The 20,198-nt window shown below is 42.5% G+C and overlaps 1 protein-coding gene across 12 annotated transcripts in view; it reads left to right on the forward strand.

Annotated features, from left to right (window-relative positions):
- The window catches only part of Magi2 (membrane associated guanylate kinase, WW and PDZ domain containing 2), a 1,445,964-nt gene that overhangs the window by 1,332,775 nt on the left and 92,991 nt on the right, over positions 1–20,198 (forward strand). For 11 of the 12 annotated variants that reach the window (XM_076566328.1, XM_076566327.1, XM_076566326.1 and 8 more), the window contains 4 exons: positions 5,590–5,775; positions 7,859–8,033; positions 14,489–14,684; positions 15,954–16,097. In XM_076566328.1, the coding sequence (XP_076422443.1) occupies positions 5,590–5,775; positions 7,859–8,033; positions 14,489–14,684; positions 15,954–16,097 (701 nt within the window). The remainder of the gene's footprint in view (positions 1–5,589; positions 5,776–7,858; positions 8,034–14,488; positions 14,685–15,953; positions 16,098–20,198) is intronic. The other variant, XM_076566331.1, reaches the window with a different exon arrangement.

Genomic DNA, 20,198 nt, shown 5'->3' on the forward strand with positions numbered 1-20,198 from the left:
AGTGAGTTTGCTATGTATTAATTGTTTTAAATATTTTTATGCTTCTTTCTGTTCTCCCCAATATGACTGAATTTCTTGAGGGCAAATCCAGGTGTTGTTATGCTTTCTTCCCCACAGAGCCTAGCATCGTGCCTGTTACTTGGAAAATGCTATGCAGACATGTGTTGGTTGGTTGAGCTCTGCTCCTGCCCCAACCCACAATTTCAAAGCCATACAATAAATACGTTTCACAGCTTAGTGAAAGAAAAATGAAAGGAATAATTCAATATTTAAGAAAAAATTATGTCAGGCCATAGATTCCTTGGCTTCTTCAGGCTAAGTTTAACCTTCGCTAATTAGTAGAATTGTGAAGTAATGTCAGCTTTTGGTATTGATTGCCTTTGAAGTATTTATGTTTATTACACCCATTTTAGAACTATCTCTCCTCTTGTAAATTTGACATGATTGATGCAAAATCCACTTCTGCTGTAGAAGGCTGTCCTCCATATATAAGGCCACTTTGTGGGACTTGCTAACAAGGAGATAATTAAATGTAAACACCAGTGGCAAGCTTCCCTTTCTCTGGGGTGAAAAACACCTAAGTAATGTGTAATGAAAATACTGAAATAGTGACAAAGGGCAAGGATCTAATAGTCTCTTCTCCCAGGATTGCAGCAAAGGAAGGAAAATAGCTGAGCGTTGTGGTGCATGCCTATAATCCCAGCACTCTGCAAGTGAAGTGAGGGGGAGGCTTGTGAGGTCAGCCTGGGATGCAGAGATTCAAGCCAACTGGGAAAGCATAGCAAAACCTTGTCTCAAACAAATGAGTGAATAAATACATTTTAATTATACAAAAAACAATAAGCAGGCAAGTTCTACAAGGTGGTCACAATACCATCTTCATGGAAGCTGACCTAAGGCAGCACTCAGCTGATTCATCGGCTGACTCAGTCCACTTCCATGAAGGATCTGTGAAAGCCTGAGTTGTGGTATCTGGGCATTGGCAAAACAGGTGACTCAACTCTGGGAAAGTACAAATTGTATTGCAAAGAAATTGGTATGAGATGAATAATTAAGCAGGAAATATGCATTTCTTTCTCTATAATTTGGGGCTTTCAATTAAAATTCCTATCTAGTGACATATCATCTCATTCCCAAATCTATGTCCAAAGCCAAATAATGCACTGTGACTTCCCCCAATATCTGTGCATCCTAAGTACACCATGGCAGGAAGGCCGATCCAAATACTTGATTCATGTTGCCTCTGACAGATGATGTCTGCAAGGCATGCATCTAAACAGACTGCACTCCAGCGGCTACCTTAGTCATCAGTTCTCACAGAATTAACGAGTACCATTCATCCCAATAGTAGAAACCTAGGTCAGGGCCTCTTCCTTGCTCTGGAATTCCATTAGCACCACACAGAAGGTAGGGGGTGGGGTGCATAAGCTCTGCAGACCTTATCTCTGAGCAATGGGACTTCGTCTTGTTCCCAGAAGAATCCTCTTTGGAAGCACCCTTGTCAAAAATATGTTGTGCATCAGAATGTACTTGCATATGTAGCAGAAATGCCAATAAAGAAAAAGTGAGGCTGCTTCAGATGCCAAGAGTCTCCAATGCTGGTTGTATTAAAGCAGATGCCAACAGAACCTTATCGGGGCTTCTGATAACTGAGCACACGTTGAAGTGTTCATTTGGAGTTTTATGTAAAGCATTCTGTCATTCTGGGTGGCTAACATAGAATTTGTTTCCATTTCATTTTTTTTATTGCAACATTATTCTAACTACTGAAAGAAAGTTAAAATGCCATGTTCATCTTGAGATTTCAGGCAGCATGCTTTCAACAGTCAGACAAGTCATTCCCCTGTCCCTTGTGGAGCAAGCACTTCCAGATCCCACAGATCCATCAGAAAGGAACCACCCCAAGGTTTGATGCCTCAGGCAGGCAAGGATTCCGGGGTTGGATTGACGTAGCATGTTTTCTTTTTTTTTTTTTTTTTGTTTTTGTTTTTGTTTTTGTTTTGTTTTTTTTGGTTTTTTGAGACAGGGTTTCTCTGTGTAGCTTTGCGCCTTTCCTGGAACTCACTTGGTAGCCCAGGCTGGCCTCGAACTCACAGAGATCCACCTGGCTCTGCCTCCCGAGTGCTGGGATTAAAGGCGTGCGCCACCACCGCCCGGCTGCATGTTTTCTTAATAGAAAAATGTGCTTGATTACTATGCTGGAAGGATTTGAAGAAGAGCTTCGAATGGCATTTGGAAATGAATAATAACCTTGGGTTGTTTGTTTTCGTTGTTGTTGAGTACACAAAATTGTAGGGAGGAGACAGTATTTGAAACCTTTGGGATTTTATGCCCAGTAAATCCAGATGACACAGTGCGGTGGAGAAGAGGACAGAGGTGCAAAAAGTCAAAGCAGAAAACCAGCTGTCCAAGCACCATTTGTCAGTGTTTGCAGTAGATTTTTAAATCTCATTCCAAATGTCAGCGTTTCTCAGACACGTCCCCAAATTTCTTCAAGCAAAGAAATGGCACAGTGATGTGAAGTCCTAACTAAACAGGATCTAAGGAGTATCCAATTTTCCTTCCCCTCTTTTTCTCCTGCCGTACCTCCGCTGCATCAAAGCATCCCGTCATCAAAGCATCCCCAGTGCCTGGCTCCCACCCTTCCCTGCGTCTGCCCTGCACATGCACTGTTTGTGAATCCTGGCTTAGAGGCAGGGTACAGTCCCAAATAAAAGCACCAGGCTGACGCTCAAAGTGAGTTGTAGGCTAGAGGTTGAACATCAGGCAAAGCCAAGAGGTAGAGTGGTGGGTTCTCCAAGAGCTCTGATGACTGGGCTCTGGGTCACTGGGGCTCTGAGCCCTGTTTGCCCTTTGTGACCTTGAACAAATTACTAACTGACATCTGCTTTCTACCCATTTCTTCCACGGCACACTCATCATGGTATCAGTTACTTTATAGGACTTAGAGGTTACATTTGTGCATTTTAATATAAATACAACTACATCTATAAATAACTTGTTTATTAAATATTAAATTTTAATGTTCATGTTATGTAAATAAATGTTAAATAGAAATTAAATTTAAATGTTAAATAAATAGGTATCATTTAACAAAGTGCTTGTCTCATGTTAGTAAATACTCAAAAGAAGTAGAAGGAATTGTTACTAGCCCTCAATAAATCCAAAAGTAGATAACCAAAGGATCCATGCTATGTTGATTTCCCTTTGCATAATAAACTATTAGCTCCAAGCTGGTGTTTTCAACAAATATGTGCAATGATTTTGATGGTAAATCAGAGAAAGGCAGACATGCCTCATCCAGTGTCAATCTAATCCCTGAAACACATCTATTTTTTCTTAAATGAAGTTGTTTCCCATGTGATGCTTGAAGGATGGTACTCTTTACGTCCCCTTAGGTTTCATGTTTATAAGTTATCCCATACAGAAAAAAGCCAAGTTGGCACACACACACACACACACACACACACACACACACACACACACACTTATGTAAGAAAGATTTGAAAGGAAATAGTAATAAAAAGAATGATAGTTAATACTTTGAGATTATCTCTTAAGGTTCAGGTACTGTTCTACTAGCCACCTACACATGATGGGTCATCTAGTTCTAAGAACTACCATGAGGTTGGTGACATTATTATCCCAAGAATAGTTGGAAAAGGTTAAGAGATCTTAGCCAACTTCCCAAAGATCACAGGAAAGATAACAGTGTCCACATTTATGGGCAGGAAAGCCAAACTATTTATAGATCATTCCAAGAAATATTGAGCATGGAAAGGAGAAAACAGAGAAGCAAAAAAACCTCTCCCCTAATTATACTTGAAAACCAAACCAAAAAATCTTCCAATATCTACATTTTTCTACATTTATTCCTTTTAGTATGTGTATGGTGTGTGTGTGTGTGTGTGTGTGTGTGTGTGTGTGTGTGTGTGTGTGTGTGTGTGTATAAGTGCAGGAGTACCGCAGTGTACCATGGAGATCTGAGGACAACTCCGCAGAGTCAGATCTCTCTTGCTGCCTTGTGAGATCTGGAGATTAAACTCGAGTCATCAGTCCGGGCAAGGACCTCTACCTGATGAGCCACCTCACTGCTCCCCACATTATTAGCTTTTGAATCAGTAATTGTTCTTATTACATTTCTGCCAAGAAATACAGTCTATGACTCTAAAATGGTCATTAGTACACTCTAAATAGCACTCTCTTAATTAAACACATTAGTGCTTATGGTAAACAAAAATGAGTTGGGGCTCAAACATGATGAGTTTCACTTCAGGGACACAAACATGGCTAATATTTTTCTATGCTATCTATAACCTTCCACAGTAGAAGAGTGAGCAAGGTCTTAGTTCATTAACTCACTAATTGTCCTTTCTCTCCATGGTTATTAGTTGATAATCCACCCTTCACTGTAACACATGTGCCAAATTGAGAGCTCAAGGTGTCGACATCCTTAGAGAATCTGAACAGTGGGTGTGTCTACCTCTGTTTCTGCACACTAGCTCAGTACCTGATCCATTACCAGGTTTTTAGATTATAAGTTCTTTGAAGGGACACATGAGACACTGTGTACTATTGAGATCTGAGCCCAGACACAGCAACCTTGGTATGTAGTCCACCATTTACACTAAATGTCAGTAATCCTGCTGGAAAAATATGCATCCCCACATATCTGGCTCTTCTCAAACATATAAAGATTAAAGTAAAATGTGTTCATTTTTTAAAGAATTACATAAAAGTTATACCAACTCTAAAACTTTTACAATATTTTAATATCTCAGCAGTTGGAGTATATCTTCTGGTTAATGAGCATAATTATTTAAGGGGCAGGTTTCTATTTTTTCTTTCTTATGACCTTTAAAATTGTATCTTTGCCACTAATGGCATCTTGGATTGATAAAATCCATTGGACACTTGACATTGGTGTGTTCTCAGGGCCACCTTGTGAAGTGGAAAGGAAAGGATGATAGAAAACTTGCTGCCCTTAAACTAAATCTTATCAGACTTGAGGTAAGTTCTGTGGCTTGGACAGGTAGCTGCTCCCCAGATCAGTGGATATTTAAGGATTTCCCCTCTTTCCTTCTGTCAATAAGATGGAGATACATATTAAGTTCCTGTCATTTATTGTAACTCCCTAAGGCTGTACCACTATCTCTCAAGTTTGAGCTTTTTGCACACTTTTCTACACCTGTGGTTCTCAAACACTGATATGTACTGGACTCTCCCAAGAAGCTGTTTTAGAAATCCATGGTTCATGTTTCCTGACTAGACATTCAGATTCTTATTTTTGGGAAGGCTCAGAGAGCTTATATTTGATCCTCAGATGAGTTTAATACACCTTAAAATTTGAGAACCTCTGCTCTTTGGGTTTAGAATTGGCCTGTCACTGCAAAGGACTTGAATTAAGGAACTGTGGTCTCAGTAGTATGCACAGAACCACATTTATTAGAAATGGTTGTTGTGTGAAAAGGCGAAAACATTGGCAAAGGAAAGAATTCTGGCATTGTATTGCTTGTCTTAGGTGGGACTGGAAGATAGAACATATACTGGTGATGTCCCTGATACCTATTTCTGTTGGGGTTTTTTTAGCTGTGCCCCATAAAATCGGACGCATCATTGATGGGAGTCCTGCAGATCGCTGTGCAAAACTAAAAGTGGGAGACCGGATCTTAGCAGTCAACGGCCAGTCTATCATCAGCATGCCTCACGCTGACATCGTGAAGCTCATCAAGGATGCGGGTCTTAGTGTCACCCTTCGCATCATTCCTCAGGAGGGTGAGTGCCTGAGGTGGCCTTTAGAGAGACAGTCAGACCACAGATTCACCCAGGGCTCTTCAGCCTGCCCATCCAGCTTCTGGAGGCCAGCAGCTGACACCAGGTGCTGTCTGAGTGTCAGAGGTTGACGCCGTTTCCACTTTGTCCCAAACCCACACTCAGCAGCTTCATTAGAAAGGAACCGTACTGCAGGCTCAGCGGTAGGAATCCCAAGACAGGGCTACCAGAGCCCTCCCTGGGGTCTCAGGCATACTAGTTTTATGGAGATTTAAAGCCAGCACTCACTCAACCCAGCAGGTAGCAATACAAACCTGAAAGAAAGAAAAAAAAGACAGAGGAGAAGATGCTTGCTCATGTTAATAATTAATCTCTAGAAAAGTCTTCAAAGTCAGATTGATTTTGAAACGCCTGGGGAAGATTTGGTTTTGCAGTCCAAAGAGAGCTCATTTAACAAATGTTACATCTGATAAGAATGTAAAATTAACACTTAGCCTTTCAAATTTCTCTGTACAATTTCTCCAACCCTAACACCCAAAGGTTTCAGAACAGTAAACAACCCACACTCACAACTGAGGCCCATCTAAATTCTTTTACGATTTCCATGCACAGCAGGCTGGTTGCTGGGTTGTAGCTTCTGCTTCATCAATGGAACTGAAGAAGTTCATCTTTGGAACGCACTGATGAGTAGCCACAGGTCCCCTCCAGGGGCTCTTGGGCTTCCTTTGCATTCTTTATTTGACTCAGCTGCCTCTTACCCATTCCACGTAGACTGTCTGATATGTGGACACTAAATGGCAGAGTAGCCAGTCACCTGACTTTAATTATGAAACAGAAGCTCCTAACTAGGGAGATTTGGGACCCTTAGGGAATATCTGGTACTGTCTAGAGACAATTTTGACTGTCATGATTGGGGTGGGGATATGACTGTCATCTAGTGAATAGAGGTCAGAGATGCCTCTAACCATCCTATAATGCTCAGGACAGTGCCCCACAGTAAAGAATTACCTGACCCAAATGTGAAGAGTGTAAAGTTGATCCCTAATAAAAACAGGGATGATATTAAGACATTTGGACTATAATAGAAGATAGAAAAGTGGTTTATATCAAAATACAAATAGGCTACCTCCCTTTGTTACCTAACTACAAAAATAGACAGACAGACAGACAGATAGACCAATGATAAGAGCCATGCTTTTAGTATGTTGTCTGAAGGCACCAGTCTGTATAAGATAGTCAATGGAAATGAAGTATAAGCAGAACTGTCTTCTATAGACCAGGCATGGGCATGCTTCTCTGCCCTCCCAGTCTGAAGTGTTGGTCCTGCCTTTACTCTAACATTGGAGGTCATATCCACTGAAATTTTATGTTGTTAAGGTAAGAAAAAAACCAAGAAGCAGATTTTGAATAGTCTCATGAATCTCCTATGTGTGGAGTTCTTTACTCTTCCTGGAGAACTGTAGGCACAAAGGACTCTTAGTATGGCTGGCTAGGGGCCAGAGAAGAGGTTGTAACAGAGTCTCAGTTCCCACAGCTAGCCTCCTGCACATGTGTTGGAAGCCTTGGGCAGACTGTGGTGGCATTCACCCCACCACTCAGCTCCTTGGCAGGTGGAGTAAAGACCACCTTTCCAGGATCAGCAGGGCTATAGAGTGAGGCTGTGTCTAAAGCAAAGGAAGAGAGATTTCTTAAACAGCCTAAAGGTGTTGGCTAGAACTTTTTCTCTCAGCAACATTGGAATAGTTATAGATATCAGAATATTTTATGCTTGTTCCTTTGAGTAATTTACCCATAGTTTTAGTACATTGTTCCTACTTTGGTTTGTTTGCTTCTGTGACCTTTCCTCCCACAAAATGACAAGACTTTTCATAACTTGACTCAGTAATGATTGTGATTAATGAAAGAATACTCCTTCCAGGAATGGTGTGAACCTTGGTAAGTTTAACCTGCTAGCGAAAGGCCCAGCAGAAACTGAAATGACCAAGGCCTGGAATCACACAAGGAGGGATGAGTTCCAACCTCTGTTTACTTCTTGCTCCTGATCAGATGCCAACCTGACCACATCTGTTGCCTTGGTTCCCATCAGAGCTCAACAGCCCGGCATCGGCACCCAGCTCGGAGAAACAAAGTCCCATGGCCCAGCAGCACAGCCCTCTGGCCCAGCAGAGCCCTCTGGCCCAGCCAAGCCCAGCTACCCCCAACAGCCCTGTTGCCCAACCAGCTCCTCCTCAACCTCTTCAGCTACAAGGACATGAAAACAGGTAATGTTTGCTCTGAATTTTCTGAGTCTGAGAGGTGATACGGGAATGTATGGGGACAGTTCACAGCAAGCAGTGAGAGAGATTTTCATACAGCTCAACTTACTATGTGTAGTTTTATATGGTTTCAGCAGGGAGGAGATTAATATATTGTTTCATTAGTAAATATAACTCAACGTCTGCCCTGCGCAGTAGAGATGCTCCTCTGCAGGAATGCTGAGCCATCACAGATTAGTTTGTGTTAACTGACTAAGAGCGTTAAGGAGCTTCTAGAATGAGAAGGGTCGGTCCTCTGGCAGGAGAGAAACCCAAACATGAAGGACAGAGCAAGGCCAGGGTTGTTGTGAAATAGGGTATGGAAGAGCTAGAGATGAGTCCAGTGAGGGTGAAGCCAACCCCGAAGGCTCTGGTAAGCATGTTGAAAGTCCTCTCGTTTGTCCTAATAGAGCAGGGAGTTGCTATAGGTTTCAGGCTGGCAAGTGACACCTCTGGATTCTCTTTACTAAGACTGTCACTTGTCCCTCTGCAGAGCAGACTGATGGCTGGCAGGGTAAAACAGATTAAGAATGGAAAGATGGCTGCAGAAAAGCATTGAGCCATAAACATGGTACTTTGAAGCTCAATGGCAGTGTGGAGGGGAGGGGAAGCAGAGAACTCCTAGCCAATCACAACTGTCCACACTTTCGGCTAACTGAGTGAGAACTTTACACTGTCCTCTCTACCATCTAATGAGCTATCCATTCCATACATGGGACCTCCTGAACTAATAATGAGACTAGAAGACAGGAATGTCCTATGAAAATGTCTTATTGTGAGTTGTGTGTAACAGAGAGCCCAGCTTGGGTTGAGCCATTTGAGAAATAAAGAAGGATGTGTTCCAGTATGTTTTCCTTCCTCCAACAGGAGAAAGGCAGAACATACCTGAATGCAAATGCCTCCTTAGCCTATGATTCCAGCATTTCCTGAACGGCTACTCCCATGCCCATGCCTTGTCAGTGAAGATGGAGTAAGACTGGTTTTCAGAACTCCCTGGCTCCATCCTTCACACCTTCTCAGAACAATGATTTCCCTTGAACCACATTCCCATAAAACCCATTCTACTATGATTTTCCCATATGCTTTCATGGAAAGTGAGTGCCTGGCTGTCCTTAGCTGCTTATGTTTTTAATGTATGCTAGGGAAGAGAAGCCCCATTGAGCAAATGATGCAGAGATAAGAGACTGACAGCTCCTAAGAAGGGTAAGTTCTGGTGGCCTCAGTCCTGAGCCCAGCTGAGCTTGCTTGCATCAGTGTCATCTGGACAGACGGCACTGGCTTTCCCAGGCTCCATGCCAGGCTGGAGGGAAGACTCAGCGCACTTTCAGCCCTCAGCTATCTCACACTCCTGCTCTTGGCTTTGCCATTGTAGTTCATCTGGTCATCCTTCTTGTTTCCGAGTGCAGCTACCCTGGATTTGAGTCTTACTTCTACCCTTGGGTGTGTAATCTCACCTCTACCAGCTAGTTAACTCCCCTGTGCACTGGCCATCCTCTCTCCAGAAAAGGTTCTTCCACTGTGAAGAGCAAAGCACGAGAGGACGAGGAGTGGAGGGTTCCAACTCCTCCTAGCTTATAACTAGGTCTCCCTCTCCCTGACATGGAAGCAATGGTCTTTGCAAATACTTCTCCCATGACCACAAAATGAAGTATTTCTGTATATGAAGTTAGCATGTTTACATGATTCAAATGTTTACAAACCACAACACATTTACCTCAGTCACGTGAACAGCCTGAGAAGCAGCCACTCCAGTCTCAGAGCCTTTTACAGGCCTGTGCTTGGGTTCCCTGGCTTACATTTTTATTGTTACCAGTGATTCATTTATGTTTGAACAAAAAATTCAATGATTTTGCAGAAATCAGAAACGTTTTCATGGTCTCCTCCAAAGACGGCCATGGTGTCAGGCAGCATCTCTAACCTGTTTCTAGATTAGGCTAGAGTTCTGCCAAGTCAGTTCACACAGTTCTTCTGAACAAGGCATGCCCACCTACATGTCAGAGTGAGCCATTTCCCATGCAAGAATGGGGGAAACTACAATGGCAATCTTCTTAAATATTTCTATTTTGCAAATTAGAATAAGTGATATTGATTTCCAAGAGCATTGGAAAATGTATGTGATCTCATTTACTCACAGGTTAACTTCCTATGCTACCCTATGCACTCAGGAATCACAAAATAATTCTAAAGTGATCATAAGTAAAAGCAAGATTTAAAGGATATCTTTAAAAAGAAGAGAACTATTGTAGAATATATTCCAAAACTAAGCGTAAAGAACAGAGTTCGCCAACAAGGGTAATTGATGTTTGCCATTGAAAATGACAAGGCCTGTGGAAGAGCATTGGAAAACATATTTGTTCACCCCCCTGGAACCCTAGATACTCAAGACTGGACATGATTCTTTTTTCTTCTTCCTTCCTCTTTTTTTAAATTTTATGTGCCCTGGTGTTTGGCCTGTATGTGTGTCTGTGTGAGGGCATCAGATCCCCTGGGACTACAGTTACAGACAACTGAGAGCTGCCATATGGGTGCTGGGAATTGAACCAAGGTCCCCTGGGAGAACAGCCAGTGCTTTTAACCACTAAGCCATCTCTCCAGACCCGAAGTGGTTTTTTAAGATTTATTTATTTATATATTTTATGTATATGAATACTTTGACTGCATGTACATCTGCACACCAAAAGATGGCCTCAGACAATTATGAGCTGCCATGTGGGTTCTGGGAATTGAACTCAGGACCCTTGGAAGAGCAACCAGTGCTCTTAACCATGGAGCCATCTCTCCAGCCCCAAAATGATTCATTGTTTTTTAAGTTGAGTTAAAATATAAATATTTCATTTCTTCCCTTCCTCTTTCCTGCCTCTCCCATCTCCAGCTCCTCCCCCAAAGTACGGGCCTCCCTCTCTTTAACCATTACTGTTTCACACACACAAAGAAATCAACACATGAATACAGCCTGCTGAGACCCTTCAGTGTTGCCTGCATGTGTGAGCTGCTGGGGCTGACCACTCAGCACCGCATAGCCAATCAGGAAACTTCTCTCTGGGGAAGACTTCTCCCTCTGCCTGACACTGTTAACTGCCTGTAGTTCTTAAAATCTCATGAGCTCCTACCCCTGGAAATGATTCCTAAAAGGCTCTCAAGCTGTGGAATTTCTCCTGGGCAGCATTTCCTAGTCTTAGAACTTTATCACGCCATAAAAGCTTACCAGAATTTGTCTTTGCCATCTGTCTTTACCATCTCTCTAAAGTATCTTTAGTGATGGAATTAACAGATATAAGAATTATGTTGGTGACCTTTTTTTACATGTAAAATAACCCTTAAGAGCCTCTCTCTCCTGTGTGTGTGTGTGTGTGTGTGTGTGTGTGTGTGTGTGTGTGCGTGCATGTGTGAGCGCGCATGCATGTGCATGTCCAAGCATACACAGAGGGCAGAGGTTTGTTGGATATCTTCTCAACCAGTTCTTTGTCTTACTGTTTTGAGCAACAGTCTATCTCTGAACCTGGAGCTCACTAGTTGGTTAGATTGTCTGGCCAGCAAGGCGCACAGATCCTCCTGTTTCCACCTCCCAAGTGCTGGGATTACAGGCACCACTGTGCCTGGCTTTCATACAGGTGCTAGGGATTCAAACTCAGGTCCTCATGTTTATGGAGCAAGTGCTTTCCCAACTTGACCCACCTCCCCAGCCTGGAGCCTGGCCTGTTTTTTTATTTTAATTTTCAATCATCTAATTCTATGTTTTCCATAAAGTGAAGTGTTTCACACATTCAGTCCAGCCTAATTTTTGCTCTAGCCAGTGTGTCACCCACTTAAAAGTTAGCAAATTCATACAACGTTAAGTACATTTTCCTCATTGAAGAGCTCTTCAGTCTGAGGCTGCCTGGAATTCCTGACACATGACAGGGGAGTAGAGGGAAATCTGAGTGCTTGGTGGCCCAGAAGACAGCCACAGCGAGCTGCACTCGTCCTGTTTCTAGTCATTTGCCTAATCTGTGGGGAGAGTCTTACATTTCACCTCTTTTACTGTAACTGGTGGCACATCTGGTTGGAAACGGAGCACAAAATGGGTATTTCATACCAATAACACACAGATGATAAAAATAAAGTGGCTATATGCTATACCTTAAAACAGGTGACATCCAAACCACTGAGCTAGCCATTTCTAGAAGGGAACCACCACACACTGGCAAATGCCACCCAGTTCGATTCCTTTTGTTTAATGCATGCTTTTGCATAGTTAAGCATCTTATTCAAATGGTATTTTAAATAATTCTGTTCACAGCTTGCACCTCAGTAGGTGGACAGACTAGTGAGGAGGAAAGCAAAGCTTGAGTTATGCAGGTCACAGAAGGACATCCTTCCTCTCTGCAGGGTTAAGTAACAAACGTACCCTACTCGGAGGGGGGATTGAAACCACTCAGTAACCCCTCCCAAGAAGCCCAAGTGAACAAACACATCCACTGTTCTGCATTTCCCACGTGCCCGCCCCAAGCGCTGGGTTATAGTAGTGGTAACTGCTAAGCTGACTTTTTGTTTTGATATTTGCTAGTAATCAGCATCAGACCACAAGCGAGTAGACGCCATCTTCTATATAAAATTCTACACATGTTGAGCCTTTTTTGTGTGCTGAATATTCCCTTAATCCCAGCAGATATGGGATCATACACCTGCAATCCTAGCATCTCAGGAGGCTGATGGAGGCATATCACAAATTCAAGACCAGCCAGAGCTACATAGTTGGCCCTTATCTAGGAAAAAAAGGAAAAGAAAAGAAAATATTTTGCTAATTCTTCAGAATATTGTTTTAATCTAATTACATTTGTACTGCAGCAACAGGCCATGAGCTATAAAATGTAAAAGCTGAGGTTTTGGCTCGTCTTACCCATGTACCCATGATCCCACAATGTCAGAGATTGGCTGTCGCTCCCACTGTGACCAGGGAGCACCCTCAGCTTAGAGCCGTGGGATGTCTGGAAGATTTCCCAGCTTCTGCCTCTGCTCTCTGTGTTGATCCGTGAGTAAGGACTAAAAACAAGCTAGAAATGAATGTCGTACTGGGTCATCTCGCCTCCCCCCGTCACATGACCACAGTGGGATCCAGGAGCTGTGCTTTCATGCTTCGGCCTCTGCAGGTCTAAGCTCCAGTTTTCCCAGTGAGGCTGGGACTCCGGGCCTGCACTCTATTTGATGACTGCTTTCTGTCACGTCTTTAACATCTAAAATGCCCCCAAAAGATGCAACTTGGCAGTTAAAATAACCCTGGTTGGGACTGGGGAGATGGCTCAGTGCTTAAGAGCCCTTGCTCTTGTAGAGGACTGGGGCTGAGTTCCCAGCAGGTGCACAGTGCCTCATAACCCTCTGTAACTCCAGTTCCATGCACTAATGCGCTCTTCTGGCTGCTAAGGTCAACATGCAACCATTCACACATACATACATATAAACATTCATACACATAAAATAAAACTTTAAAAAAGCCGTTAATAACATGTCTATAAACTACTTAGTGATCATTTCAATTGTGTTTCCATGATGATGTGCCAAGCACTGTGTTTGTATGTGAGAGAGAGGGAGACAGAAACAGACAGAGACAGAGAGAAAGGCAGGGGAGGCAAACAGGAAGAGGGAAGAAGGAGGGAGAGGGACATGACATGTTTAATCCCCTTGATTTGCAGTGATTGTGCAGCTGGGTTTCTTCTAAAGATTTGTTTTGTTTTTTATTATGTATGCATGTGTATGTCTGTGTGTCTGTGTGTGGGTTTGTGCACATGAGTGCAGTACCTGGGGAGTGCAAAAGAGCCTGATTCCCTGGAGCTAGAATTACAAGTGGTTGTGGGCTGCCTGACGTGGGTGCTGGGAACTGAACTCAAGTCCTCTACAGCAGCAGTGCAAGCTCTGAATTACGCAGCCAGCCCTCCAACCCCTGACTATGCAGTGTTTAAATAGCCAAGTGAGAGAGAAATACCCACGATGCCTTCCCACAAAATTCTGGTGGAAACATCACTTTTATGTCAATTTCTCTTGTTTGTTTGTCTTTTGTTTCTTTGGTTTGGTTTGGTTTGGTTTTGGTTTGGTTTGGTTTGGTTTGGTTTTTGAGACAAAGTTTATCTGTGTAACTCTGGCTGTCATGGAACTAGGTCTGTAGACCAAACGGCCTGGAACTCACAGAAATCCACTTGCCTCTGCCTCCTGAGTGCTGGGATTAAAGGCATGCACCACCACTGCTCTGTTTATGTTGATTTCTTAAGGAGCCAAATGTAAGTATATAATATGACATTTGTTAACAGTTTCTTAAATCCTAAATATGTAATGAGACCAATTCAAAGATTGGGTTCCCACAAGCTGTGGTGGCTGGACCATGCTTAGAGTCTTTCTAATCTCCTCAGAGTTCTGAAATATGAAAGCAAACTCCCTTTTCCTTTATCTAGTTACAGGTCAGAAGTTAAAGCAAGGCAAGATGTGAAGCCAGACATCCGGCAGCCTCCCTTCACAGACTACAGGCAACCCCCGCTGGACTACAGGCAACCCCCAGGAGGGGACTACCCGCAGCCCCCAGCCTTGGACTACCGGCAGCACTCCCCAGACACCAGGCAGTACCCCCTGTCAGACTACAGGCAGCCACAGGTACCTCTGCTGGAGACCACAGGGTCCTCACTAAGACTTCCTCATGTGCGAGCCATGCTGTAGAAGGGATGCAGAAAGGACACCCTGCTGGAGCAGACGGCCAGGGCTCTGTTCTCAGTGTCGGTATGGGAGAACAAGTGCATCTCCAAAACTTCAGTGCATAAATAAATCTATTCCAGAATAAACAGGACATTCATCCATAATGAATCAAGAGTGAGTAGGTAGTCACGGATAAACTAATCCTTGGTGATAATTAGCCAGCTAACTCCAAGAACTTAGCCATAGTTAGCCAGCTAACTCCAAAAGCTTTGTCAACAGCTTTTGTTTGTAAGCTCCTGCTAAACCCCCAAAATGCTACTAGTGCAGAAAATTTACATATTCCAGCCATCGGGGTCTTTCAGAGCCATAGTTTCTAAATGGCCTCCCACCTCCCACTCTGTGGTAAAGAGCCAAGCTAAGCATACCTTTACAATCCACCCTGCAGCCACTGCAGTGGCCAAAGTCCCTGTGTGCACAACAAAGGGTTTGGCTGGCACTGGACATTCCCCGGAGACTTCCTTGACCACTCAGAGCTTCCAGTTCCTCAAGGGCGTCTCTTTCCAATAGGCCATGGTAAATGCTCAGCCTCTGTGCAAGGCAGCAAGACCAGAGCTCAATGTCTGGTAAACATTCATCACTTGGTAATGAGATATCAAGATAGAAACTAAGTACAACTTCCATCCTATCCAATTATATTGTGTCCCATTATTAAATTAAGGACCAACTTTATCCCCACAGAGTTTAAGAATGGTGACAGTCAGGAAGCCTTAGACATACTACATTTTAGGGGGAAGAAAAACTTATTTTTTTTTAATCCTCTGAGTTGATGGTCAGTTGTGTGTACAACTGAAAGATGCAGTCAGAATCCATTCAAGTTCACTTTTCAGCTCATAAAACTGTAGTTTACACTCACAGAGAGACATCACTGTTGGACAGACTTATTTATGTTGCTAACAATAATGAATGAGAAAATTTAGAAGGGATGATGTCATGCAATAGGTGCAAGTTTATCAAGAAAGCCAACCCAAGCTGTGCTGTTTGCTTTAACAGAGTCCTCTGTTCTCACCTACTTGAGCCTTTGGAGCTGGGTCTTGTAAAAGCAGATGGTGTCTTTTAACAACATGTTATTTGAACACATTAACTATGAGAGAGAGGGGAACAAGCAAATTGATCACTGAAGTCCCTCTAATGCTAAACAATTCCATCTTCCATTTTTCCCCACTCCCAAAGGATTTTGATTATTTCACTGTGGATATGGAGAAAGGAGCCAAAGGATTTGGATTCAGCATTCGTGGAGGAAGGGAATACAAAATGGATCTGTACGTGTTAAGATTGGCAGAGGATGGGCCAGCCATAAGGAACGGCAGAATGAGGGTAAGATGCCTCACATTACAGAGCTCCTTGACCCTCATGAGAACCCCACTGTGGCATCAGGAGGGTGTTGAGGCATGCTCTCAAACAAGCAGGTTTTACCCTTTCTGTTTCATAACCTTGCTTTTAAAGATTTGGTCAAACACAAAGAATTGCATCATTAAGCCCCGTATGGTGGTGCATCCCTATAATGCCAGCACTGGGGAGGTTGAGGCAGGAGGATGACAATCAAGGCTGTAGTAACTTTGCGGCCATCCTGGGAAAAATAGTATGACTCACACCCTCAAAAACCAAAAAAAGATAAAAGACTAAAGTGTCTCTTGTTTTTCTGTTTATAAATGTCTACAGATTGATAAACCTCAACATACTGGTATTTTTCTCATGAGGAAATGAAGGGAAGAGGGGAGAGGAAAGAAATTTAAGAAATAGTTTGAAATAGAGACAAGCTCTATTATTCTTCTATAGTTCAGTAATTCCATTTCCATTGAGGTTGAATCTTTCAAAATTTATTTTCCCTTTCATGTTCCTCCCCTCCACACACATTAATCAAATGGCCTTGTCTCTCTGGGAATGTTTCCTTTCTATTGACTGGCCTTTGGACTTTGACATTGGGCAGCCAGGCACAGTAGGAGAAAGGGATTCAGCTTCTAGCACATAGGTTGTTCTTAAAAACTGGAGCAGTTAGGTGCTTCGGTTTGAGTGCACATGAGGAGGGATTTTTAAAGTAACAGTCATACTCAGGTGATGATTGATGGAATAACTCATTCTGCATCAACAGGTTCAAAACAAAACAACATAACTTTAGATATATTCCTGTCCTGTCTCAAACAGCACCAGCAACTACATAACTAAGTTGAATTCTTCTTGTACATCTAGAACTCAACCTTGCCCTCTTTCCCTGCCTTTTAAGTTCATAGAGAAAGGGAGAGGGAAGCTGTGACTTGGAGGTTCTAAAATCTGGGGTCCTTGCACTAAGCCTTGCCACCCAGTTGTTCTTGGGAAGTGCGCTTGTTATTCACGCCACCACAGCTATTGTCTATCATTCTGTTTCCAAAATCAAGGCATCATCTACTACAAAATTAAGAAGAATGAAAATCTTGTTTTCGTCCATCCTCTACAATTATCTGATAGCTGGAAGGTTGTAGGGGTGGAATTTTACCCCAGACAGGAGTGACTCCAGATATAGACAGTCCCTGCCTGATCCAACACTGCCCTATGCTTCTCTCTCTGAGGAATCAGAAGGAAAGGTCTTCACATGGCTTCTTGCCTCTATAGTTTCCCTCCAAACCAGAATGGCACATTCTTTTTATAGAATTATGTTTGTTGATTTATTTATGGTGGAGGCATGCTCATACCACAGAATGCACTTGGGGGTCAAAGGACAGTGAGGGGGAATTGGCTGTCTCCTTCCAAAATGTGTGGTATGAGGGTTGAACTCGGGTGCTCAGTAAGTACCCTGACCTACCGAGCCACCTGCCCGGGCCAGCATTGTACTGCAAAGTCAGCTCAAGAGTGATTAAATAAAATAAATTAATCCTTGCACAGAGATCCTGGGAGAAATGACCAGAGCCTAGTGAGGTAAGGAGCAAGTCCCTAGCCTGCTACCACCCGTGACTTTAGAGGTCGCCATATTTTAAACCAGTTTCAGTGGCTCCCTGCTGAGTAGGTACAGGACTTCTAAGTCGCAGAAGCCTAGATAGAGAGCAAAGTTTTTATAGAGCCCCAGCCCGAGCAATGGTTCTCAGCACAGCCACAGCAGTGGTTCTCGGCACAGCCGCAGCAGTTAGTCTCGGGATTTGCCAGTGTTTTGTAGTTACAGGGCACACAGTTGCACTTCATCAGAGCATGCACATCCTAATTCACAGACACATTTAAATGACTTCATCCAGGACCACGATCCATAGTTGTGTGACTTATGGCTTGACTATTTTAAGCTAATGCACTAACTGGATAATACTTAGGTTATTGGTTAGGAAAATCTGTAACAAAGTTACTCAAGGACTTGTTCTCAGTTTATTACAAGTTTCTACCTTGATATTATTAGTATTCAGGTACATATGAGGCTTATATATCTGTGCTAATAAGGTTTTACAAGGTCTTGTCAACCTTACATGTATTATGACTTGGTTTTTAAATTTTCAAGATTCCTGAGACAGCCAGGTGATCTAGACATTCATGAGCTATCACTAAAAAATAGCTCAAAAATAGAAGCCAGTATGAAGTTCTTCCCAGCCTCTGAACTACTACAACACATTTCCTCCCTATTAACATGATTTTGTCACCTCCAATTTCAATGTATGACCTCTCTATGCACACACGCATGTATGTACATGTACACATACACACTTGATCAAATTTGTTTGGTAGATACTATGTATTTCCCCCATTTTCATCATCAAGAACATCAAAAAGAAAATTTGGAGGTAATGGTCTAATAGAAGCTTAGATTTAGTCTGCCACAGTAAAATTGTTGAAATCCAGATTACTACCAAGGGGCTGGGTGCTTCTGTAACATGAACTAGTCTCTGTGCCCATAGATTTAGGACATGGTTACTGTGGATTTTAGACACTTTGTATTGCACCAGATTTGAGCCTCTGCATTTGAGACTTGCTTTCCTGGTCATTTGTGTTAGTCTGGTTGTAGGAAAATGATAATACAGAATTTAGGTAGGGACAAAGAGAAACCCAGGCAAAGTGTTAACACAAAAGTAAGGGCACCATTCTACTGAGGATTCTGGGACACTTTAGTTTCCATCTTTTATTTTAAGCTTGTCTCTAGGCATCCAAGTTTTATCAAGACAAATAACAACCATCTTCATAGAACAGGTGAGGAAAAGCAGGTAGACCACACCAGTTCTTTCTGGCTTCCTGCAGCCGTGAGGATTAGTTTGGCAGAGAAATTTAGCAAATTAGACCATTAGAGAAATTAGTTCCAACAAAGTTAACAGGGATAAAATCTTCATAACTAATGAATAAGTCTCTGGGACAAAGTTCTTAGAAATATAACCTCATTAAAAACTGAAACTAAGTAGAAAACTCAGGCGAAGAAAAACGAGCGTACAGAATAGCTTTCTGGTAAAGCTCAATGTTGCAGAGAGTGTGAGAAATCCAGAGACAAATGTGAGGCATTTGGAGGAGGGAATAATAGTTTTGAGTGCTTAATAAAAGTCCAGCAGATAAAACGTAAGAGAATCTAAGAGGAGAACAAAATGGTTCTCTAAAGGTAGACCAGCATGAAGGGTGGGGTCCTGCTAAAGTACGTGCTTAGCATCCCCAAACACAGAGGAAGAAGGCAAAAATGCTTTCTGCTCCCATGAAAATGTAATACATTCCTCATCTCCGTGAAATTTATGAAGAACGTCATTTATTCTCCATTGGTAGCTGTGTGGCCTTTGCATGTGCCCAACAATGCCTGGGCTAGTGGTTCCCTGTGGAGCCTGCCTGCAATGGGCTTCAGATGGCCCAAAACCTTAGCTAGCCAAGCAGTGTACAAGAAGGGCACACCTTACCCATCTTTTGTGTTATCTTAATGAAAAGTATAACTGACTGATTTAAACTTCTTTTGTATTTATCAGTTTTATTCCTGGTCCAAACACATCTAACTTGAAATTACAGAATAAGTATTTAAATGATGTATATTCTATTTTATAATTTGTTACTATTAAACACAGAACCACTTGCAAGACTGTTTCTAACATATGTGACAGAAATAAATACTAATGATACTTCAAACACCCATGAGCTTTTATCCCAGCTTTAAAAAAAGGGGGAGGGGGAACATTATCAGCCTCTCATGTCTCCATTCCCTCCTACCTTTCCACCCTAGATAGAAAGAGCCACCACCCTAAATAAAGAAGTACTTGATGTTCTGACTGCTGTTCCCACAAATGCTGATTTCATTTTGCACACTTGGTGAACTTTGTACAAATGACTCACAATGTGCATGCTCTTTCCCTGTGGTTCCTTTTTTATAACTTACTTTCATGAGATTCATCCATGTTGGTGGATTTATTTTCACTGCTGAGTTTTCCATTTGGGTCAATATCCTACAGTCTGTGTACCTGTCTATCTTCCTGTTCTATGGGCATTTGGAATTTCCCCTAT

This window comes from Peromyscus maniculatus, chromosome 3, assembly GCF_049852395.1.
Source record: "Peromyscus maniculatus bairdii isolate BWxNUB_F1_BW_parent chromosome 3, HU_Pman_BW_mat_3.1, whole genome shotgun sequence".
NCBI classification, from domain to species: Eukaryota; Metazoa; Chordata; class Mammalia; order Rodentia; family Cricetidae; genus Peromyscus; species Peromyscus maniculatus.